Source organism: Dermacentor variabilis, unplaced genomic scaffold (assembly GCF_050947875.1).
Source record: "Dermacentor variabilis isolate Ectoservices unplaced genomic scaffold, ASM5094787v1 scaffold_13, whole genome shotgun sequence".
Taxonomy (NCBI): Eukaryota; Metazoa; Arthropoda; class Arachnida; order Ixodida; family Ixodidae; genus Dermacentor; species Dermacentor variabilis.
The window spans coordinates 12,039,670-12,065,047 of NW_027460291.1; the positions used below are offsets into that span (position 1 = coordinate 12,039,670).

The 25,378-nt window shown below is 47.8% G+C and overlaps 1 protein-coding gene across 6 annotated transcripts in view; it reads right to left on the reverse strand.

Annotated features, from left to right (window-relative positions):
• Positions 1-1,291: 1,291 nt before the first annotated feature.
• The window catches only part of LOC142566730 (uncharacterized), a 106,037-nt gene continuing 81,950 nt past the window's right edge, over positions 1,292-25,378 (reverse strand). For all 6 annotated transcript variants that reach the window (XM_075677592.1, XM_075677593.1, XM_075677591.1 and 3 more), the window contains one exon: positions 1,292-1,530. In XM_075677592.1, coding sequence (XP_075533707.1) covers positions 1,425-1,530 — 106 coding nt within the window. In that variant the 3' untranslated portion in view covers positions 1,292-1,424. The remainder of the gene's footprint in view (positions 1,531-25,378) is intronic.

Here is a 25,378-nt window from a genome sequence, read left to right on the forward strand (position 1 = left end):
CTGCCCTTATCTAACTAACGTAGTATGTGTATTTGTCTAATATTTGTATTTGCGTTCCGACGTTCTTGTGGCAAAATTTATAAGGCTTTGACTTTCTAAATTGTCAAGCAAAAGTTTTCTGAATACAGAAGGGCAATTAAGTCTCTACACAAACGTATAATCTTTCTGAACAGTCGCTTTTAAACCACACTATTTTGTTGAAGATGACCAATTTGGAAAGGTGCAGTCACTTAAAGCCAGAAAAATTAAATTTAGGCAAATCCATGCACTACTATAGTAGTACTAATCATTTCACACTGGGTGAACTGCCATACAGGTATATGCACCTCCCAGACACGAGCACCAGCAGTCCCTCCAGGAACTTATGATACTAACTCTAGCAAGCGTTGGTGATGGGTACTCAGATAGGCATCTATTTCGGGCAATTTAGGCATGCCTGAAGTCGCGCTGCTTATTTTGCGGTGCTCCAGTCAGCGGAAAAATGCATCAAATTCGTTTACTGTCTGTTCCGACCTAAAACTAGCACTGGCCTATTTTTTTGTATGAGACATGCTTTCCTTAAAGACACAAATGTCGGTTCAGAAACTGACTTCACTTTGCCCCTCTTCTGAATTTATGTATTGGTACATCAGCAGGTAGTCCAACTAAAACCCACGACATTTTCACATTAACTTAGTGTTCTCGCACAGCCATCTTCAGCTCAATCACAATCAACTTTTCTCTCACTAAACGCTCTCATACAAGATGAAAAGAAAGTATACAAAAATAGAATGTTTTCCTGCTCCTCCAGCATTAAACGGATCAAAGGAAAGGAGAGGTCAGGGACCTTGCGTCTCTCTGCATGCGATGTGCACAAGTTACACATCCACCCAACAAACAATGCAGTTAACAGCAAGCACATACTAAAGCCATCAATACCACCTTCAGACTAGCATATCTAACATGTGCACATGAACCACTGCTGTGATTCATAGTGTTGAGGGGAAAGCCTTTCTTTTCATTTTTGGTATCACGAATTCCGTAAGATCTAAATTTTTATCTAATGCATGCATGCCTGCGCAATTTTCATTCGACTCGGCATTTCATAGAGAACCATTCGGAACTTATTGACACTGAAGCATCGCATGTCTTTTTTACGTTCAATATAGCCAGCAAAATACCAACAATGCCAAACCACAATAATTCATCAGTGGGACTGGAGAAAAATTACGTAACACCAGGTTTACAATATCTGCTTTTAGCGCTGCCACAATGCACACACTGCGACATTGAAACGAAAAAACTCGCAGAAGGCTTTCTTGCAGCCATAGCTGCCAATATATTAAAAATCCATCTAGCAGCCGCTCAAATATAATGTCCACAATGCACAATAACACTGGCTGCAAAAAATATGGGCACAATATGCAACACTTGTCAGAGGAGCTTCAGGACTTGTATGCCTGCCGCAAGTGGTTCAAAACCGCATCGATGGGATTCGCTTGGAACTGTGGGTGGTTCACAACTCGCTCCAAGTGCTTCATGTCCTTCTCCCTGCACAGAGCAAGAGGAAGGCATGCCTGGCACACTGATCGAAGCACATCAGGATTCACAAGAAAGGCCTAAGAGGATTGCACCTCACTTCCATGGCATCTAGAGCGTTGGCATATTGTATAGGGTGTTCCAGCTAACGTTAGCCAAGCTGTCCAAAAAACAAAGATGTGAAAAAGAACAGTGTATGATACAATTACAGTAAGACCGGTGCTGTTCGGTTATCGTGGGTCTGCGAAAACCGTAGGTCTTTAAATCCTATCTTGCACCATGTTTATTTTTTTTATCGTTGAACAGCTTGGCTTACATTAGCTGGGACGCAGTACATGTGGTGCCTCGACATTATACCACGACCGCTGGATAAAAAAAAAGTGCGGCCTGCCGCATCAGGCGGGCTGCAATGGGAACGAACATGACAGCCGTAGTTGCATTCCCAGCTGCTTGACAGGGCCGAACGGCGCTAGTTCTCGGGGATGGGATGCGTCGGCTTCCACGGGCGACGGCGTTCCAAGCGTGTTCCTGACGCATTTTCTATGCCGATCCCAGACAATATTCCCCGAGTGGTGGCACCGCGGCAGATGAATGCAATTTTGATGCATGCAGCAGGTAGCATCTTTCTTTTTTACCCCCAGCGACGTCATTATAGATTTCTATACAAGGTACAAACTCCCAGCAAACGTTTATGGTGTAACTCGCCATGTTATAGTGTCCATAACATACATTTCCAAAATCCGTCGGTTCTTCGTTTTTACTCGACTGCTTCAACCAATGTTCGATAACAAAGGCAGTTAGGTATAATAAAGTACCAAGCTATACAATTCGTTGCTATTGGCAGCGAGGAGTTACGGAGTCGCCATCTATCGGAAGCGCCTCGCTGGCGTAGTATAAGGGATCGCGCGGCGCGCTCCTCATAAGTTTTGCTGTCAGCGCTCACTGAAAACACCACGCGCGAGCTCTCTCGGACATTTCTGTAAGTACTTTCGAAACGAGAGAAGTTTTTTACTGTCTAAATAATAATCTTGGGCAAACTGAAAGCGCACAATCGTTTACAGACGCTATCTCTTTACCGAATACGTACAGGAACGCCACTGCGCGCGGTCGCCGCGATGGAGTCTCCCGAACCGGCTTCTTCCGTGAAAGGTAGGTAAACGCTGAGAGCAAACTATGTGAAATATGTTCTTATAGTGTTTGTATAACTAAATGGAGCGTAATAGAACGAAGCCTCAATGCACGATCGCGCAGATTCGCAGCGACCGACGGCGCGTCTGCATGCTTGTCCGCGCACTGTTTCGCTTTCTCTGCGCGCGCGTTTTCGCACCGTGCCATGAGCTTTAGGCCGCAGAATACGAGCATTTGACAGTATACAAGCAACCATTGTTGCGTGGGCGCTATCAGAGCTGTTGAAAAATAATTTCATTGTTGAGACTTCGACGCCTACGGGGACTGTGATGTGTGTCGCGACGATTCAATCTTTCTTTTTTTCTTCTAAATTCTTTGACCTTTCAATATTATTTCTTCAGTTGCGTCGCACTGTATGTTTATCGAGGTTCTCAGCGTGTGATTTCCCGCTGCTCCTTTTTTGTAATCCAGTGCATTAATTCATAACACAAACATGACCATATGCCATGCTTTTTTAAAATGTGCTTCTTACCGCTGCCTTTCCACTCCACTGAACTTGCCAGTATCTATAGTATCGACAAGTTCATAGACCAAACCGTCATGACATTATTCGGGCAGCGGACTCGAACGAGCGTCTCAGTGCGTATTTTGAGAACATCGCAGACCGGGCGCCGCAGCAGAAATCTTCCTCGCGTCTGTGCTTGCTGCATACCCGAGTTCTAGCCGATGACTGTTTGCTGGTTTTATGTTTCGCGAGCCAAGCTTCACGCAGCTTCTTCTCCTGCGGTTACGTGTGAATAAGGCTGACGCCGGCCTCCGTTACGTGCGTCCAGCCCTGCGGCACCGAGCAGTAGCCTACCATGTTGCGCGCCTTCAAAGGCAGCCACTACCTATTGTAGGGCTTTCAGTTGTAAAGGAGACACTCGAAGCGGGAAAATTTAGCCACTAAATGAGGACCGCAGCGTTCGAGGGAATTTAAACTCGTTTTCAGCTCGCTTCGGCGCTCCCGAAGCAGCCGACGCGGCCGCTATGTCCACGTGATCCCTCCTAGCACGTCACGCCGACGGTGGCGCCAGCTTTTCCAGTGGTGGAGCTCGAGGCCAATATGACAACAACCGACCGATTTTTCAGACCCAACAAAAACCTAGCAGTCCTGGAAAAAAAATATGTTGATCACACGCACTGCAGGGATCAATATAATACGAAAAATTCTGCATCCAATATCCAATAGGCTATGTAATGGTGAGAACCATATGGAAAATCATCCACGTCCCTGAGTTAACCTTTGCGAATACAGTTGTATGCCTCTTGGCAAAATGTCGGAATGGACTGGCAGGCTGACAACGGGAAGCAGTTCGGATTGCCGTGGGTTGCCATAGAGCTAGGCTGTTGCCAACGAAGCTGTGCGAGGTGATCAGGATGGTCAAGTTTTGAAGCACGAGAAGTTTCCAGCAAGGTGGCATACTACGACCACTTACAGCGCACGAGCAGGAACAAATGGGCGGATAATTCAGCATATATAATATATTCATGGTTTCACCACTATAACTTACATTCACCGACGTGAGTTAGCTCTAAACGATATGACTCCATATCTCTGGGTCCACGCTATCGCATGGCGTAACCTCCAGAATGTCACAGAAGCAAAAGAGACTGTCCAAATTTTAGGGCAAGGCAGACGACAGTGGATCTTCGAAACGCCAATGAGCACAGGACACCTCAGCTGGTAAGTCCAATCATTTGACTTGTTGAACCTCGCGTGAGCCATCTGCGTACATTTCTAAATGAGATGGCCTCGCTGTGGTATACTGTAAACATGTTTTCACAGTGACTTAACTGTCGCAAATTATGCGAACTATTCATACTCACAATGCAAATGTTTCTTGCACAAAGGAGCATATTCAACTGCAGTCACGCGTCCTACACGCATTCGCCATGAGGGTTGGAAAGATTTTAAATGGCTAACATAAAGCGACGATGAACGCGGGTGCAACATACCATTCTGTTTAAATTTTTGCTTTAAAGATTTGCCAATACGGACGCCAGCGCGCACACCACATGTAAATACAGTGCTCGACTCTACATTGATGCCTGGATCACGGCCACGCTTGGGTAATCAAATAACATGTACAGAGAAGACACATATACAACATTACTGCTGTATGTTCTCGTCTTCCCTTACATGTACCATGTAAAAACATCGAAGCGATAAAACTAAAGATATGTATACTTTCTGGTGCCAATGCTCGATGTGTTCTCAATACATATTTTATGTATTATGAACTTATATGCAATTTTCGTTTAGAGCCCACGTCGACGGAACCAATAGCTCCGCAGACCGGTATGACAGTGCCCGACAATGTCCCAATCAAGGCTCTGCAAGTACCAGAACTTCGGTGGACCCTTCCTTGAGTACCGATGGGCTGGAATCGCACCAAGCAAGCCGAGATCTTGGATACATTGCCGACGGGACTATCGACCTGAAAGTACTGTGTGATGACTAACGCTTGGCATTTTTGAAATATCCTTTTGTTCTACCAAAGCAAGCACACCTGCTCACGCAAACGGTGCCGAAATGGAAATCACCAAAAACGGCTCAGCTTTTGAAGAGACTGGCTTGAAAAGCACAGTTAGCTAGTTTACAGCAAACAGTTGAATGGTGGATTGTGCAAGGTCTGCATCCTATTTCCCCCAAAGACGCAGCGCTCTTCTTAAAACAAAACATCTTCGTCAAGATGGTTTTCAGAAACCTGTGCAAGGCGTGTGGGAAAGAAGGGTCCCTCCATTCTCATGAGCTCAGTGTTGCTCACAGAGATGCAATGATGCAAGCATCTTCAGATCAGCGCTAGGAAACCCACCTAAATATATCCCCACTGTTGTTTCTAAAGCAAACCGAGCACTGTTCAAAAAGGACTGCACATGCTGAGAAGTATCGCGGAAACAGTTCTCTTCTGCGCCAGGCAAACAACTGCCCTTCGGGACCACCACAACTCGTCAAGCGATCACAAAAACAAGGGCAACTTCCTGGCGATTTTGACTCTTCTTGCAAGGCAGGATCCTTCGCTAAAGCAGCATCTCTAGGAAGCGCCATGCAATGCCACGTTAACATCTAAGACTACTCAAAACGAGGCGATCAGCATAATGAAAGATCTGATTCAAGTAGAAGTTGCAGCGCAGATTCGAAGCAATCAGATTTTTTTCAATCATGGCGGACGAGGTCACAGAGCCATACGCCAATCATGGATTTCTCGCGCTTCATTTGCGGTTCGTAGATTCTTCGGACGACATTCAAGAGGTTCTTTTCGGCGTTGTTGAGTTCCAGCGCACAACTGGAGCATCAATAGCTGAGGCAATACTGGGTTCACAATTTAAGCATCAGCTGGATGTCACGTCGGTCTGCGGACAATCGCACGATGGAGCATCATTGATGTCGCCAGCGAGCGTCGGCACGCAGGGGCGAATTCCAGAGAAATACCCTTTGGCACTGTACGTGCACTGTCACTTTCATCGATTTAAGTTGTGTGTCACTATAGCACGTCGACTTTTAAGCATCAGAGCTGCCCTTGACACTATCAACGAGGCGTCTCGTCTTTTTCGAAGCTTCGCCGAAACAAACCGCCTTCTTGAAGTTCATGATTTCTCAGTCTGGCAGCGCAGTAACAGGAGAGTTAAGGGGCTCTGCAAAACAGATGGGTGGAATGGCATATTGCTCTCAAAACCACCCATTCGCTTTTCGTATCCCTTGTAGACTGCCTTGACGCAATGGCAACACCAGAGGCTCATGGCTTTGACAGGGACTTCTGGCAGTTCGACTCGAGATCAGTTTCAAATGCTTTAGGCTTATCTTGCAGCTCACAAATGTCCGACATGATCGCGACGTTCATAATGCTCAGAAAAGTATAGGTCTTTTATCGGTCAAGTAACAAAACTTCAAAAACAAGATGGAGACACTGTTGACGCCTACAATATGGTCGACGCAACCATCGCTCGTCTCAAGTCTGTGCGTGAACAAATCGACAGAGTTCTGCAGTTGGTTTCAGATGGTTGAACAGCTTTCTAAATCTGTCCACACATAGCTCACGAAGCCACAAATTGCGGGCTTTCAGCGTAACCGCACGAACATGCCATCGTTGGATGCTAGCGAATACTACTGCCTTAACGTTGCTGTTCCCTTTCTCGATCATGTCACGAAAGAAATGGACACTAGCTTCCCCAAAAGCGACTGAGTGAGGTTTGCGCTGCTCCGGCTCTTGCCGTCCGCTGTTGGCTCAGCTGATTTTGGGAACCTAAGACAGGACTTGCTCTTTTGTGAAAAGATAAGCCGTCACTGTCGGCACTCATAATGGAGCTGAGAGAATGGTAACACTTTTGGGAGCGAGATGAATACACTGACAGACAGCACAATATTGGCAGTTTGATCAAGTCCACGCATGAAGACGTGCTTCCGAACAACAAAACCCTGTTGCGAAATGGCGGGACCTTACCATGTACAAGCGTCGAGGCGGAGAGAAGCTTTTCTGCCTTGCGCCGCACTATGACTCACACGATCGATGACAGATGAACGGCTGGCGGGTCTCCTGATGAGCCACGTCTAGCAAAGCATGGGCACTGAACCAGAAGTCTCAAGCAATTTTATCACAATACATCGCTGTAGGATGTTTCAGAAGTCTCTCTACGATTAAGACCTGATGGAAACGCTACCATTCTACTACTGAGAGCAACGCACGTTTGTAACTGTGTGAAAGTTATAATAGTGAAACCGAAGATAACTTGAAAAAAGTGACTCTTTCCGGTCTTTATTTCAGTGTTGTGCAGTGCTTTGTTTCTTGGCCTAATCAGGCTGGAAGGTTTCGTGAAATGCTTAAGCCTTGCGGTTACACGTTGGCGTGTACATGTTGCGCGCTTAAAATTATTGTGTGTGTGTGTAATTATTTTAGCAATTGTTTAAATGGATTTTGGATATCAATAATAAAGTAACCGCGTGCACCTCAACCGTCCGGTATTGAAGTGTAGTAACGGCTTCGAGAGTTGAACGTTTAAGCATTGTGTAATCAGTGCCGCATTTCAACCCTGAAAACAAAGCATTTGTGTTGTCATATATGCGTGCGTGTGTCTAATGGGTCTTTTTATTTAGTAAAAAAAATATGGGGTCAATAAGAAGCTTTGCAAAACTGTCTTTTTACGAATGTAATCTACGTTATCTAAGCATTTCAAAAATAAACAAAATACTGCCATGCGCGGCCTATTTTGCCACCAAAATGTGATCGAATTCGGCGAGACACCGCTTTCTAGGTACTTCGAAAAAAGAGACAGGCCTGCACTTTTGATCATGTTTTAAATGACGACACAGGCCACGCATGACTAATTATTGTACCCTCCGCATTCTTATAACACGCAGACTAACCAACGGCCATAAAATATGCTATCTCGGAAACATCCTCATAAGTGACCCTTTAATAGCATCGAGCACCATCTCTCGTCTGAAAGCACGGAGGCCGATTTGTTTGGGTGTTGACGCCCCATACTCAGTTTCACGTTGGGCTTGCTGGTATATCATGATGGAGGCAAAAGGCGTAGCGCATCAGAACCAGGACAAAAGAAGAACACAGACCGTACACACGTTTGGCGCCAAATGTGTGTGCCGTCTGTGTTCTTTTTCTGTGTTCTTTTGTCCTGGTTCTGATGCGCTACGCCTTTTGCCTCCATCCTATACTCAGCGTTATTTATCAGACTTCCCATAAGCCGACTCCCTTCACCTGGGAGCGATATTGTAACGTAGAGTGAAGACGAGTCTTAGAATATATACGCTTCTCTTTAATGGCGGGCCAGAAAAAGAGCGTGAAGCGTACGCGCTTCGTCGTCTTCCATGGCGCCGGCCGTTGCGCGCGCCGTCCCGCAGTGCGAGAGCTCCACAGCATTGTGTCAATTGCCCTCCATGCGAAAAGCGACCGTCTCGGTCGCGTGAAAAAGTTCTTTCAGCGACAACAAATGGAGCTCCGCAGGTGCATCTCGGCGTTCACGTACGCGCATAGTAGGGTATCATACGCACTACATGAATAACTTCAGCGCGAGGACGACGGCGGGGCAAACCGGGTCAGAACTGCAGGGGACGACTTCGTAGGTAACGTCACTGAGGCGGCGTGTAACCTTGTAGGGACCAAAATACCCGCAGAGCAACTTTTCCGAGAGTCCATGGCGACGGACGGGCGTCCAGACCCACACGAAGGCGCCGGTATTGTAATGGACGTCGCGTCGACCCTGATTGTACTGAAGGGTGTCGGCATTCTGTTGGCTCCGGATACGATGCCGAGCAAGCTGGCGGGCTTCTTCAGCTCTTTGCACGAACTCTTCTACGTGTTCGCTGGTCGGACTATTATCAGCCAGAGGTAGCATGGCGTCAAGTGTAGACATGACGTGACGGCCGTATACAAGCTCGAACGGCGTATACTGCATAGTCTCCTGTACAGCAGTGTTATACGCGAAGGTCACGTAGGGTAAAATCTCGTCCCACGTCTTGTGCTCTACGTCGATATACATGGAGAGCATATCAGCCAGCGTTCTGTTCAGACGTTCCGTTAATCCATTGGTCTGAGGGTGATACGCAGTGCTCTTGCGGTGAGAGCAATGCGTCAGCTGGAGAACGTCCCGCATAAGTTCGGCTGTAAATGCTGTACCGCTGTCGGTGATGACAACAGACGGTGCACCATGTCGTAGGACGATGTGACTTACAAAGAACTTGGCCATTTCATACGAGTTTGCTTGCGGAATAGATTCGGTTTCGGCGTACCGAGTTAAGTAGTCGGTAGAGACGACTATCCATTTGTTGCGCGAAGAGGCCACTGGGAATGGCCCAAGTAGATCCATTCCTATTTGTTGGAATGGTGCTTGAGGAGGGTCCACAGGGTGGAGAAAGCCAGCCGGTTTAACCTGACAATCGCGGCAGGTCTTCACGTACCGTTTTACAGAAGAATAAAGCCAGGGCCAGTAATACTTCTGTCGTATCCTTGCAAATGTTTTAGCGAATCCCAGGTGTCCCGCGCATGGCTCATCATGGCAGGCTTGCAAAATGTCTTGGCGCAGCACCGACGGCCCCACAAGGAGGTACGTATTGGGACCGCTTCCGCAGCTTTCCTGTAAAGGACGTTGTTGTGCAAGCGGTACGATAATAAGCCGCGCACGAGCGAGCGGGGTAAAACACCTTCAACTCCTTGAAGGTGCTCGATCAGCGGCAGCAGCTCAAGGTCAGCGCACTGGTGCTCAGCCATCTTTATGGCGTCAATAACGCCGACAAATGGCAAGTCATGGTCAGGGACCGATGACATCGTAGGGAGTGGTGCACGTGACAAACAGTCAGCGTCGCTGTGCTTCCTCCCAGATCGGTAGACAACTGTTATGTCGTACTCTTGTAAGCGCAGGCTCCAACAGGCTAGTCTGTCTGAAGGATCCTTGAGGTTGGCAAGCCAGCACAGGGCGTGGTGATCGCTGACAGCCTTAAAGTGTCTACCGTACAAGTAGGGTTGGAATTTACCAATTGCCCACACAATCGCTAAGCATTCTTTTTCAGTGGTTGAGTAGTTCTCAGCCTTGGTGAGACTGCGGCTTGCATAAGCAATGGAGCGTTCCGCACCAGCTTGCCACTGCACAAGAACTGCACCAAGACCCGTATTACTGGTGCCAGTATGGATTTCAGTGTCAGCTTCTTCGTCGAAATGAGCAAGTATCGGGGCCGCCTGCAAATGCTGGCGCAGTTCATTGAACGACTGCTGCTGCTCGTCCGCCCAAATGAAAGGCACATTGTCGCGTGTAAGCCGTGTCAGAGGCTCAGCAATTCTCGAGAATCCCTCGACAAAGCGCCTATAATATGCGCACAAACCAAGGAAGCGTTGGACAGCCTTCTTGTCTGTGGGTGGCGAAAACTCGGCGACGGCAGCTAACTTGTCTCGGTCTGGTCGGACGCCTTTAGGATCAACGACATGGCCAAGAAATTTGAGCTCTTGGAACCCGAAGTAGCACTTTTCAGGCTTGATGGTGAGGCCGGCAGTACGGATCGCAGCAAGGACACTCTCGAGTCGTGCGAGATGTTCGTCAAACGTGCTAGAGAACACGACGACGTCGTCCAAGTATACGAGGCAGGTTTGCCATTTAAGTTCAGCAAGCACGGTATCCATCATCCGCTGAAAGGTGGCAGGTGCGGAACAGAGACCGAAGGTGACAACTTTGAATTCATAAAACCCGTCAGGTGTCACAAACGCTGTTTTTTCACGATCCTGTTCATCAACTTCGATTTGCCAATACCCTGATTTAAGGTCCAAGGAAGAAGAAAACTTGGCATGTTGTAGACGATCTAATGCGTCGTCGATGCGGGGCAATGGATAAACATCGCGCTTGGTGACACTGTTCAATTTCCTGTAATCTACACAGAACCGTAGTGTGTTATCTTTCTTTCTGACTAACACTACAGGGGAGGCCCACGGGCTTGTGGACGGCTGGATCACGTCGTCTTGGAGCATCTCTTTCACCTGATGCTTGATCGCTTCCCGTTCCACTGGAGACACTCTGTAAGGATGCTGACGAACAGGACGTGCAGACTCGTCCGTAATAATGCGGTGCTTTGTGATGGACGTGCGTCGTACTTTGGACGACATTGAAAAATAGTCCACAAATTCATTCACGAGACTCAGTAGATGGTCTTTCTCATGGTCTGGCAGAGCAGCGTTAACGTGAATCCGTTCTTTTAGGCTGGGTAATTCAGATTGCTGAGACGATGCGATTTCCAATGTGGCAATGTCAGTGACATCAATGATTTCGCGAAGAAATGCGATTGTCATTCCTCGCGGTACATGCCGATACTCGTTGCTAAAGTTTCTTAGCAAAACGACTGAACATTTGTTTCGCACCTGAAGAAGCCCTCTGGCTATGCAAATGTGGCGCTCAAGAAGCAGGGGGATGTAGGCCTCAGCAATTGCTTCGGCGTAGTCTTCCATGTCGCATCGGACAAGGGTAAGCACGCTGCTCTTGGGTGGCAACGTGACGTGATCGTCAGCTACGCGAAGCGTGATGTCACTGTCGTTATCACTACTGTTCGCTATGGCTTGCGTAGTAGCGAAGCTAGCTCTGGACACTTGCAGGTCGATGATGGCACCGTTCGCCTGAAGGAAATCCATGCCGAGTACAAGGTCCTTTGAACATTCAGGAAGAATGACGAAGTCGCCGATGTACGTGAAGCCCCGAATGTTGACTTGTGCCGTGCACCGGCCTATAGGAGTGATGAGGTGCCCTCCTGCAGTACGAATTTGAGTTCCGGTCCATTGTGTCGAAACTGTTCAGTGTGCGTGCGAGATTCTGGCTCATAACAGACGTGTCTGCACCCGTGTCGATTAGTGCCGTGACTTCGTGGTCATCTATGGTAACTGGTACGTCGCAAGATACTGACACCGAACTACACTGCTTTCTCTGCGTCTCAATTGCGTCATTTCGCGGTCATCGTAATGGAGGATCTTCAGCGTTCGCAAAGTCAGCGACCTCAGCTCCGCAGGTCGCTGGACTCAGTTTTCCCGGGAGGCAGGGCTGGGTTGGCGACGCCTTGTTGCGCTCGGCGTGAAGACGGGGCTGGAAGACCTGTGTCGGGCAGGTGACGGTGACCGGGGGTCACGGAATCGTGGGCCATACGAGCTCCTGGCGTCCGCGAGGTAGGCTTCAATCTTGGAGGGGGGGGGGGCGTTCACCATTGCGTGGGCAAGGCGCATTCAGTGAAAATCCACGGAGCCCAGCTCAGCGGTAAGGACAGGCCCAGTAGAGGTGATCGGCTTCAACGCAATGAAAACACAAGGGTCTCCGGTCTGCAGTGCGCCATACGTCGCTCTTGCGGGGTGGTCGTGTTTCAGCCGTGAATGGCGTGCGGCGAGTCCTGAAGTCGGCAGTTGCTCGTTCAACGGCGCGCACACCATGAAAGTCCGGGACATCGAGCGCATCGTGAAAAGTCGGAGACAGCGAACTTCGCGCAGCTTCCGCATACGACATGCGAGGCCTTGGCTGCCGTACCTCGTGCTGTGATGCCTCGCTTCGCTTCGGGACTTGTACTGCCTGCCTGATTTCTTCCCGGACGACCTCAGCCAGAGCGAGTCGCGGTACCGATACCGGAGCCACATGAAGCTTTTGGAGCTCCTCTCGGACAAGCCTAATGAGCTCCCGCAAGGCGTCGGTATTGTCCAAGGGTATAGCGAGAGGCTCACGCGATAGGGACGACACGTCACGGTTGTACTGCCTTGTTCGTTGCTGCAGTGCCTTTTCCATTGATATGGCTTCCGCGAGAAACTCTACGACGGTCTTTGGTGGGTTGCGTATTAGGCCACCGAATAACTCTTGCTTGACACCACGCATCAGGTTCCTGACTTTCTTTTCTTCCGGCATGGATGGATCCGCACGTCGGAAAAGTCGGCACATATCTTCGACAAACATTGCGACGCTTTCGTTCGGCCGCTGTACTCTCACCTGAATTGCAGATTCAGCTCGCTCCTTGCGATCGAGGCTGGCGCATGTGCTGATTAGCTGGCGTCGGAATTCATCCCATGTTGATAAAGCCGCCTCACGGTTCTCAAACCATGTCCGCACGTAGTCCTCGAGGGCAAAGTAGGCGTTGCATAGCTTGCGCTCTGGAGTCCAGCCGTTGAATTCTGCGACACGCTCAAAGTGATCGAGCCAGTCCTCAACATCCTCGAAAGTGTCCCCATGGAAGGATGTGGGGATTCACGGCTGGTTAAGGACGACCTCGGTCGGTGCGGTTGAGGAAGAAGATGGAACTGATGTACTTATCTTTCCGACTCGATTGGGTAGAGGCTCGTGCTCAGGTGGCAGTCCCTGAAGTCGACGGCTTGTCCGTACGTGAACAGGAGTCAGCTCGACCGGACTTCGTACTGAGCTTGTAGACGGCGTTCGATCTGGGCGTGGTAGTATGTACCCCGCACCTCCACCAGAAAAATGTAACGTAGATTGAAGACGAGTGTTACAAAATATACGATTCTCTTTAATGGCGGGCCAGAAGAAGAGCGTGAAGCGTACGCGCTTTGTCGTCTTCCATGGCGCCGGTCGTTGCGCGCGCCGTCCCGCGGTGCGGGAGCCCCACAGCATTGAGTCAATATCAATCAGCGACAAGCTCCCTGGGGTCTGTTATCAAACGCCTCCACAACACTGCGACAACTCGCAGTCATCGATTGCGTCATCGCTTAGGAAATAAAAACGATGACGCGGACACTGACATATGAATTGCAGTGAACGTCCACGAAATGTAAACATGCACTACTGCTAAACAATGGGCCCTCATTGATGCCAGATTAATTAATAAATAAATAACGAGTACAATCAACTAAAAAACTTTGCTTTATCTGCGTTTTTTATTCATAATTTATTTATTAGTTCAAGGGCATTTTCGTTCAAGGGCATAGCTATCCGCACAGTCAAAATGGAAACGCAAAAAGAAAAGTTATCTTCATGCCGTGAGACATTCACATGCATAAACGAGGAGGCTCATGCACCTTTATTCCAAGCGGTAACAGGAAACAGACGTGTATAACCTCAAAATAAACATTAGAGTTTAAGAGTTTATATTCAACAGCGCCTATGCTCCTTCACACTAGAAACAGAGGGGCAAAAACGCAACTAGCGCAGTCTCCAGTTGGAGCGAGCGAATTCTAGCGAGAACCAGAGCCATAGCAGTAAAACCAGCGTCTCGTTTAACGTGACCCAGTTCATATCCCGCTATCTCACTGGTGTTCCAGTCACTCCCAGTGATTGCCAGCGTCCCCAGTGCGATCCAGTGTCAAAAAACGTGCGGGTTTCACACTGGATGACGCTGGTTTTTGCCATAGGGATGTGTCTGTGACGCGATCGTTTGTGGTAACAGCAGAAAGGTGATAACAATTACCGATTTATTGTAATCCTGCCCGGAAGCACTAAAATCTGTTCCTTTCCCACCTGGGTCGATTCCGAAGGTACTGCACTGAATAAACTCTGTCTACTCGAAGGTGCAATGTTATGTATAGCGCCTCAAGGTGCTAGCTGTCACAGGGAAGGGTGCAGTAACTGGTGTGCTCTTCTCTAATTGTTGTTGTCAAATGGTGCACACACCAAGAGCCTCAAAGCGCTATTGCTTGCCCTAGGAAAGGGTAAGATTGCTATTCTCTCATTCCAGACATGCCTCTGCGGCCTAATGGGTAGAGTACCAGACTACTGAGCGGGGGACCTTGATTCAGATCTCACCACCACATGGGTAACTTATTTGAAGAGGCGCCGTGTGAGCCAAGAAAGGGGCATATCCAGCAACCAATTGCAAAGTACCTGGTAAGAAGCAAAAAAATGCTTCGCATTAAACAATTCCATGTGGTGTAAAATGCACAACGCTAAGCCAGGCGCGCCATTTGGTGCACACGAAAGAAGAAAACTTATTATGTGTACATCGCGGCAATACATCGGCCCACAATCCAATCAGTTGTGGCATGGAGGTTAACTAGACAACGACGTTAAAAACTTGGGGAGAGAGCTGAAGAATGCACCACATTCAGTACTATTTTAATGCACTTTACTCCAGAATGCTCGCTAAGTACCTTATGCTCAGTCGTGCGCTAAATTGTGACAAAATTAGCCAGCATTTTCGCTGTTTCACATGTCTCACTTTCTCCAACATGCGTCGTCGCGCAAAATGCAAATTCACGCAGAGTTACAGATGGATAGTACAAGGATCCCTTCTCAAACGGGATATGGTATGCCACCAATCTTATGATTTCTAGTCTTGTTCTGCGCTTATTCTCTGCAACCCGATCGTGCCAGCTATCAGCCTCGGAGATAGTCCATAAATTTAGTTGGGACCTTCCGAGACGTTCTGCCTTTTAAGTGCACAAACTTACGGTTAGTGTTAAACCGCTGTCAGGAGAGAGCGTGCGCACATCATCGCTAACTACATCTTCAGAGACCGCCTATGATGCGGTGACAGCCAGCCCACTGGTTGTGGTTAAAACTTGTGGCTGACAAATCTGAAACGTCCAAGTCTTATACACCCAGGCGCTGGCATCATTCGACGAGCACGTATTAAGCATAACAGTGCCTCGTAGTAAATAAATGCAGCACACACAAAAAAGTATCCTATTTGCGTTGCTAAACATGACAGCATTAGCTCTGGTTGCGACTCTAAGCACGATGCAAGCAGAGTTCGCCTAGAAAAATCTCCAACAACGCTCCACGATCGAACCAGGCCTGGCCGCACACACAAAGCTTAAAGGTTGAGGTACAAAGACGAGGAGGAAAAAATTACATCCAGCACGCTTGTTGGAATCTAAGTCAAGCGAAGCTTTGTTTGGGTGATAAACGAGTATTTAAACCGATACTTATGTCCTTTATCAAGGTTAACGCAAGATCACGGTGAAGGTCACATGGAGGTCTTTCGAGAGTTCAAAGCAATACTTAATGAATCAAGCGGGCTGTCCTGCAATTGTTCAATGCAATGTTTCTTTAGGGCACATCTGTATGAAACATATAAGGTATTCTCTTTAGAGATAAGGTTTTGCAGAGATACAGTCATGACAGCCGTAGGGAGAAGTCACGCTGCTACTTGCTCGGCATCGCACGACGTCCCGTTGAATACTAGCCCGCAAGTGCGGATGTGCGTGCTCTGCAATTTTATAAATACAGCACGTCGTGTCCGCTTCGTCGGCTTCGACAAAATTGTCAGCAGCTTATTCGCGCGTTGGATTTTCTCAGGACCATATGTGCAAGCCTTCTGTGCAGAACGCGGTTTTTTACAGGCTTTCCTGGTGATCATCATACCTTGCTGGTGAAGCAGCGCACTGACACGGACACAGTGAAGACAAACAGGAAAAGACGACACTCGTTGCACACTCGCTGCTTTTCCTGTTTGTCTTCACTGTGTCCGTGTCAGTGCACTGCTTCACCAGCAAGGTATGATGATCACTCACCAACTAGCCCAATTTTCCACTTTACTGAACTTCCTTTCCTGGTGAATTTTCTCAGTGCTCCTCCTGGACTTTGTGCCAGTGACTGTTACGATCTAAAAGCGGGATAAGAGAACTTCAAGCCACTCCCGCATTCCTGCGGCGTACTGCTTCAGCTTCGTGAAGGTGTCAGTATACAACCCACTGGACAGACCAGTGGTGACGCCGTTGTGCGAAATGTTTGACGAACAATACGCGGTTGTAAAGCGGCGGTTGGTTGCTCGATGCAGCTTGACCACAGACCACGACAACAAGATCAAGAAACTCCTGGAAGAATGCGTGTTACAGCTGCTCCTAGCCGCCCAAGTCGACTGTCAAACGAACCAGCTAATTGCTGGGCCATTCAATAAGCCAAGATGCGCGTCAAATGAGAAGTTTGAACCCTCCTGTCAACAACCTGTTCCCTCCTGTCTCTGGGAAGTGAACCGTATGTGCCTGTGGATACTTCTGGCATCGTGTTCTGTGAACTAAGTGCCAGTGTGATTCCGTGCGCGCTAGACCTTAAAGGGCCCGTCACCAGGTCTGGCCATTTTGAGCTGACCAGCGCAGAGCATACATTGAGCGATAACTATCATGTCTGCAAAGTATTACATCGCTACGTGCCGCGAAAACATCTGAAATTTCAATCCTAACGCCGCTTTCCTCTTCACTCGCGGCCGCTGCGCTCCAAGCCGGACGGTGACGTAATCGTGCCCCTGCGCCTACGTAATCGTGTCCACAGTGTGACGTCGCTCGTGGTGACACGTGGCTTCAAGATTTATTCAAGACATCTGTGCGATCTGTTGCTTGAATTGACGAATTGAAGTTTAGAGAAATAAAACACACAAACGGAATGCCTGCGTTTTTTTTTTTACTTCGCATCGAAGCGAGAGATGTACTTCCGCTTCGTCTGCTTGTTCTCGCGGTCGTGCGGTCACGAGCGTAGGTTCCGAAACTATGCCATTTTCTACCGTGCTCCAGCTCCTCGTGATCACGCTCTGCGATCCGCTTGTTCTGCCTCAGTATTCGTGTAGCGCTGAATTATACCGCTAGTCATGTTCCCTTGTGCACAGTGCGCAAAATCGTGCGCTGTGCGAACAAAACAGCTCACGCGCGACGCCGTCAACAGGAATGCGTAGTGCCGAGAAAAGGATGCGAGGAGAAAAATTAAGGTGAGGAAAAAATTTGACAGCTACCACTTTTGCATGTTGGCCTTCAAACTTGTAGATAATGGTGTGAGCAGCCTGGGGTGTGCCTGAAGAGTAATGCTAGAATGTGCATTATCATACTGTCGCTGCTGGGAGGATGACATGTTAAGCACATATTTTTCATACAACACAAATGTTTCCATCTTTCCCCTTGTGGCTCAATCATAGTAGGCCTGTTTATTTTTCAGTTACTTTGCTTATTTTTGTTATATATCAGTAGTATGTACTATCAAGTTAGTGGGAATATAAAGTTATTTGATGCTGTATTCATGGGGAATCCTAGCCGATCCCTCGTCATGGGTATGTGCCATATGTCACAGGCAACAGTCATTCTAGTCTCTCTGTTTGTGGTGAAAGTATCCCAAAGCCTATTTTGTATGCTTACAGAGCAGTTCACATTTAGACATCAATGCCACCTCACAAAGCATCTCGCAAGGCAATCAACCAGCCACCTCCGCAGGTGGAGAATTATGCAGTTTCCAATCATACCGTTTCTGTTGTCCTTGGCAGAGATTTTGATTGTACACAGCAGGAATAAATTGTAGGACCATAAAAAAAATGTGCTGACAGTGGCCATATATGGTTGAAATTACAGTAGATTATGACCAGCATTAGCTCAAGCCCGGCTAATGGTATGCGGTATGTAAAAAATTGAAGTGCTGGTTTTCATATGCTATAGCTGTTGTGTGCATTAAGCTTATAACTGCCTTCTTGGCAACATCACCCAGGGTTGCCCACTCCAAACACTCTGTCACATGCACTTTGACAGCACCTGCTTTGATCTACTTAATTGCATGTTTGTAAAGATGGGTTTAGCTCATGAGACTGACTATGCTGCATTCGAATGGAACCAAACCATTCTTAAAAGTTTTCGAAACCTGCTAGGCTGGTTTCGAGAACTTTTCAATCTGACAAAATGACTATATAAATGTTATTTGAAATAAGTGATTCAGTGCTGATAAGGTTTGGGCATGCATTTCAACGTGTTTGGCCTTCATAATAGCTAGTAATAGTGAACCTGCCAAATTGGCAAGGGTCTTAAATGAATTGCTCAGCTCAACTATTTTGCTGTTACCCTATATTATCTCTATAGGAAAAGTGCACAACAAAAATCTTGTGCCTTCCTGTTGTCTTAACGCCCTATAATCCCCTTAGGGGTAGGGCCATTTGATATTCATCAATACACACAGGATTTAGATGCCTTTAAAGACGTGTCCCTCATGCTTACATGTAAAGGAGCACTAACATTAAACTGTTATATTGAATTTTATATTAATCTGGTTGCACATGGTAGCTTTTATGACCACACCATGCCACTGAAAGCTGGGTGTGCTTTGAGCGATTCTTAATGTGTGCCAGGACCTGCTTCACTAAATAAAATTTCTTTTGACCCTTCAAACATCTAAATTAAAATTCATTTAATTCTGGTGTTCTATAAGTCACAACCACGATACGATTACGAGGCATGCCATAGTCGCGGACTCCGGCTCAACTTTCATCATCTGAAGTTTTTTTATAGAGCACCCACTCCACAGTACACAAGCTTTCTTGTATTTCCCCCCCATCCGAATGCAATCGCTACAGCCAAGATCGAGCCCATGACCTCAGCAGCACGATGCTTCTCAGACATTCCTTTGCATTTAGCGCAAACCGAGTCTACATTACAAGCTTTTCTACTGCCACTTCTCAGGGAGCATCACCCCCACATTCCAAGTGGCTCCTCCCATCACCCGTCAAATGTGCACCAAGACAGAAAGGAACAACCGATGTTGTGCAGGGAGGTCCTAACATGCTCGGTTTTCAATGACCTAATAATGGCATGGCTTACTCATGAACTGGAGCATGCATCATTTTTTGTGACCTACCATGCAATGATGTCACCAGATCATGAAGCCATGCTGCCTTTGGCACATTTTTAAATGTTTGCATTAAACATATATTTGTTGTGCATAGAAGAAATTTCAAGTTTCATAGTGTAATTAACTGAATGACAGCTACACACGCATAAGAAAAATTTGTGCTAGGACTAAAACTCCGCAGTGTTTAAATGAGCTTGACCAATTCTTGCGATTTTACACATTTCGGATGACTGCAGGTTATTCATTACAGTTATACCAGCACTTGTACTTTTTAGACCTGCTATGTTTGCCCCAGGTTTATACAGTGATCATAGATAGCCACACCACACCATGTTGGTAGAATACTTCAGAATTTTAGTACAATGGGCTTGCTCTATGTTGAGGTGCACAAGCAGCATGCCATTGTAGATGGGAGCCAGAAGCATTTTAAGGCATTGTGCCACACCATGCAAAGTCCAATTATTGTGCCCCTCTCCACTCTCACTGGTAACACCTGCTGGTGAAGCATTGCGAGGGGGTTTTCAAGGTACGCTGCGCTCTTCCCGAAATGGCGTCCGAGGCGACCATCTGTTTTGCCTACAGGACAAAAAATCCTTGGCCAGGAGTGCATCAAACATGCGGAAATAGCTGTCAATTGCGCTACTGAACTTCCAGAGATTTGTAGTTTTGCCCTCAGGTTGCAAAACACAGCAACACGTGGCAAGCGGCGTGCTCAAAGCTGTTTCAGGGCTCCACCAAGGCCCAGCCAGCACTGCATGCACACGCATGAAGTCCTAGGAGCAATACTGAGCAGTAAATTGCATTTCTCTGTTTTTAACACTGCCAGGTTTTAAAATACATGATATGAGGTCAGTGTCTTTCATTTGATTTACACAAAATTGTGTGCGTGGAAGGGGTTGAGGCTACTTTGTCAAGCCAACATGCTTCCTGGCACGATAAAGTGAAGCCTTGTGCATTTCACTCTCTAGTCACTCACTGCACTTTTAAAAATGCAATCAGAACAGAGAGCACAAGAAAACACACAAACAAGAGTTCAGCAATTTATGTGAAACAAATGCAGCTTTGTTTTACAGAATGACCACACTCCAAAAAAGCAACCACATGCCATGCAGATAATACAGCTAACTTACAGTAATTGGACAGCTGTTAACGTGTCCTGCCTTTATACTTGCAATTATTTCAAGTATCAACGTGTGCCTCTACATTGTAACTGACGAGGAGAGAGGGGGTTAACCGAGGGTCCCGATTTTTATTAGTCATTTTTATTAGGCTTCTTGTGATACATTGTAACTGGTCCTTTTAATTTGAACAATGGATGATTTGAAAAAATGCTAAATTTAGCACCATTGCCACACTGATACAAAAAACAACATATTAAAATAGTAACTCCTTGTTGAACAGAAAAGGGTGGAAACTTCCATTAATCCGACTCCAGTTAATTTAATTTTTCCCTTAATTCAATCCTGGCCGAAGGTCCCAGCCGGCGCCCATGCATTTCTATGGGCCTAAACATTTATCATTTCAATCCTAAAACTGGCATTAGCCGGATAATGCGAACTTGACTAGACCCCAATAACGACCCCTTTTAGTGGCAGCATCTGTCTCAGCAGAGCTTAGGGGACAGTGAATGAGTTAAACAAATGCCATCTCCTGTCCAAAATGCCTCTTTTTGACCCACCCAAGAAAGATTTTCCAGCAATAACGGTAGCTGACAATGTCCAATTGGGGTATTTACCCGATTCTATCGGGCACTTTTTGTTTTCGAAGGAAATTGAGCCGACAATTGCCTAGCTGTGCAATCGACTGTGAAACTAAAACCGCGGTTGTGGCATTCATATTGACATGCGTACTTATCTTTATTGGGTGACCACGTTTCGCCGCCTAACAAATGTAATCGCACAGGACGGGACGCGCCTGCATCTATCCGAAGTTTCTGGGAAGTTATCGATGCTTCTATCCGGCTGTCTGTTGTCGCCGAACGTCGTGTTATTTGATATCATCGCGTGACGCGGACGCTGTAGAACTTTGTGGAAAGCACGCGGGTCTGAGCGATTAGTCTGGAACATTCGACGACTGCTGTATAAAAGCGGACGCGCTTGACCCACTGATCAGATTTTCGACGATCGCCGACCGTGTTCGCCGCTGTCGTTGTGCTATAAGCGCAGCCTGTTTTTGTGGGCACAGGTTCGCCCAATAAAAGTTAGTTTTGTCGTTCACAGTATTTGCTACTGTGTTCTTCAACGTCACCACCACGTGTCATCTGGTGGAGGTGCTTTTTGTTCATGTACCGGACGCCCCCGACAAGCCGTGATCCAAGCCCGGACTGCAAAGAGAACACCAACGTAGTCCCGGAGCATCGAGCAAGCCGCCGTCTTCAACAGCTGCCCCCGGAGCACGGACTTTTACCTGAGAAGACCAAGAAGATTGTAGCCAAAACCCCAATGGCAGCCCCAGCGTCCCCCATTGTGCTGCAGCCCCCCCCTCCCAGCCCAGGGAACCTCCGACGTTCCACGGATCAACATTCAAGGACCCGGAAACCTGGCTCGAGACGTATGAGAGGGTCGCTGCATTTAACAGCAGGACCAGCGACGACAAACTGCGACATGTCTTTTTCGCATTGGAAGACGCTGCGAGGACGTGGTTCGAGAATTGAGAAGCCACCTTAACAACGTGGGACCTGTTCCGAAGCGGCTTCTTGCAAACATTCACAAGCGTGGTGCGAAAAGAGCGAGCCCAAGCTCTACTAGAAAGCAGAGCGCAGCTGCCAAATGAGACGATCGCTAGCTTCACGGAGGAGATGGCCCGTCTCTTCCGGCACGCCGACCCGGAAATGTCGGAGCAGAAAAAAGTCCGCTTCCTGATGCGGGTCGTCAAGCAAGAACTTTTTGCCAGACTTATTCGTAACCCACCGAAGACTGTGGCAGAGTTTTCTGCGGAGGCATCGATGATCGAGAAAACTCTGGAGATGCGCACCCGGCAATTTAACCGCCAGTGGCTCACGCGGCAGTACGCCATCCAAGGACCGAGAAAACTCTGGAGATGCGCACCCAGCAATATAACCGCCAGTGGCTCACGCGGCAGTACGCCATCCAAGGACTGGGTTCGGACGACCTTCAAGAGACCATCAGGGCCATTGTGCGCGAAGAACTGCGCAAGGTCCTGCCTTCGTCGTAGCCTCAAGTGGCGTCGATCGCCAACATCGTGAAAGATGAGGTTCAGCGATCGCTTGGGGTTCCTGAGGTGCAACCTCAATTACCGCAGCCCCAGCCAGAAGCGATGACCTACGCCGCTGTCGCACGCCTTGATGGCATGCGACAGCGGCGCCAAGGCATGCCAAGGCGACGACGTCAAGGCGTGCAACGTGACAATATTGACACGTGTACTTATCTTTATCGGGCGATCACGTTTCGCCACTTAACAAATGTAATCGCACAGCGCGGGACGCGCCTGCATGTATACGAAGTTTCTGGAAAGTTATTGATGCTTCTATACCCGGCTGTCTGTTGTCGCCGAACCTTGTGTTATCTGATTTCATAGCATGACGCGAATGGTGTAGAACTTTGTGGAAGGCACGCGGGTCCGAACGATTAGTCTGGAACATTCGACGACTGCTGTATAAAAGCCGACACACTTGACCCGCTGATCACATTTTCAACGATCGCCGACCGTGTTTGCCGCTATCGTTGTCCTATAAGTGTAGCCTGTTTTTGTGGGCACAGGTTCGCCGAATAAAAGTTAGTTTTGTCTTTCACAGTATTGCTAATGTGTTCTTGAACGTCACCACCACGCGACAATATGCTTTACTGCATATCATGGCTGTAATGCGGCAAAGCTGACTTAAAGGGGTGGAGACATCAAAATTTTCGTTCATGCGTTTGTTAATTCAAACGTTGCGTCATGCTTCAGGGAGCACGATACACACAGCGGGATTCATATATATCCGATAAATAATTTAATAATAGCATTATTATACCGAGCGATTTCGGTTTCGGTTTCTGGGCTCCAGGGGATGCTATGACGTCACAGAGGAGGAAATGCAACATGGCTTGGTCACGTGGGCTACAAAAAATAGTGACTTAAAACTATGCTGCGTCGTCTGCTCGCGCATATGCGTGCTCTGCCAGCAGAGTTAAACAACTGGCGATTCAAAGTGCATGTCGCGATTATTATAATTATTGCGAAGAGCGACAACAACGGTAAGAAAATATTGCGGCATGTGAGAGTCAATGATTCATTCCGAAGCACCGTAAGCTTTAGCTTTGAAGTGAACCGGTAAAGGTCTAGCGACGATATCGGCGGCGCCGAACGATCAGAGGCGGTGAAGCTGCCGTCGGTGCCAGAGTTACCACTCCTCGGTCGCTGATTGGCCGCTTCGCCGTACGGCTGCCGCACAAATGGGTCCTGGGCCCGTCCTCTCTATGGCAAGAAAATCTCTCCGTTCGCGAGCAAAACCGCCGTCACAGGAGGCCCGCGAACGGCAAATGGCGTGCGGTGAGTTTCCGTGCCGGTAACGTGGGCAGGCCCTCACAAGAAAGGCCAAGCGAACGAGAGACCGCTCCGAGCTGCCGAACTATGCGACTATGCGAGGAGAGAAGCAGACAACATGAACGCCGCATATCCTGGTCCCTTTCGGAGTCGGCCGGCTAGTGTTACACTCAAACGCGTCCGCACGGCAACTCGCCGCTCGCAGTTTGCCGTTCGCGGGCCGCCGTGCGGCGTTCGTGTTGTCCACTTCTCTCCTCTTCTGTCCGTGTCTGCACGCCTTACCCCTTCTTTGCATTAAGAAAGGATTTCTATATGCCTGTAGCTCGGTCATAGTGGAGGCTATGCTCGGTCGCTCGGCTCAGCAGGCTCCATAATCGGCATTTCATCGCTACTCATCATACGTCACGTTTTTGTGCTAGTGTGCTATGACGTCAATATTTTCGTTCCTCCTCTGTGACGTAGTAACTGCCGCGCTAGCGATGGGTCTCGACTACGAGAAGGAGTTTTTAATGACTTTTTGGAGCTGAATTAAAATTACTTTGAAATGTTTGCAGCCTCAATACCTCGTTCTGGGTGTCCTTGCATACGGAAGCAGCCTACAACATGCTTTTTATAGCCTCAAAATTTGGTGTCCCAACCCCTTTAAGAAAATCACCTGCCATTCTAAAAAATCGGGTACGCGTTAGGTTTCTACTTTGGTTCGAAGTTACAAGTCTTCTCTAGTTTTATACTTTGGACAAATATAAAGTTGGCGGGCGTTCATTTCGGAGGCATGTTACTCAAGCACATACTGCCAAATGAATCAACGGTGTTTCGGCAGGTTCTTGCATCTTAATTCGACCCATCGGTCTCGTGAGGGTAGAATTAACAAAATTTGACTAGAAATCACATGATGAAGCACCAGGAAAGTTACCTATGGTACATCACTGTTTGTATTCTTACTCAAGTAGTGAAAAAGCACGGAAAAAGTTCTTCACACAACAATCACAGATGTTCTGTTACAGAAGCAGTCATCCATCTTATTCACTCTTTACAGTGTTGCCACATCACCATTTGCTTAGCCTCCTATGCCCAAAAAAGTTCATTATGCAAAAAAGAAGTAAGGCGTGCAGACAGGACACAAGAGTAGAGAAGCGGACAACACGAACGCCGACTATCAACTGACTGAGGCGAAAAAAGAAGGAAGACACAAAACTCATCT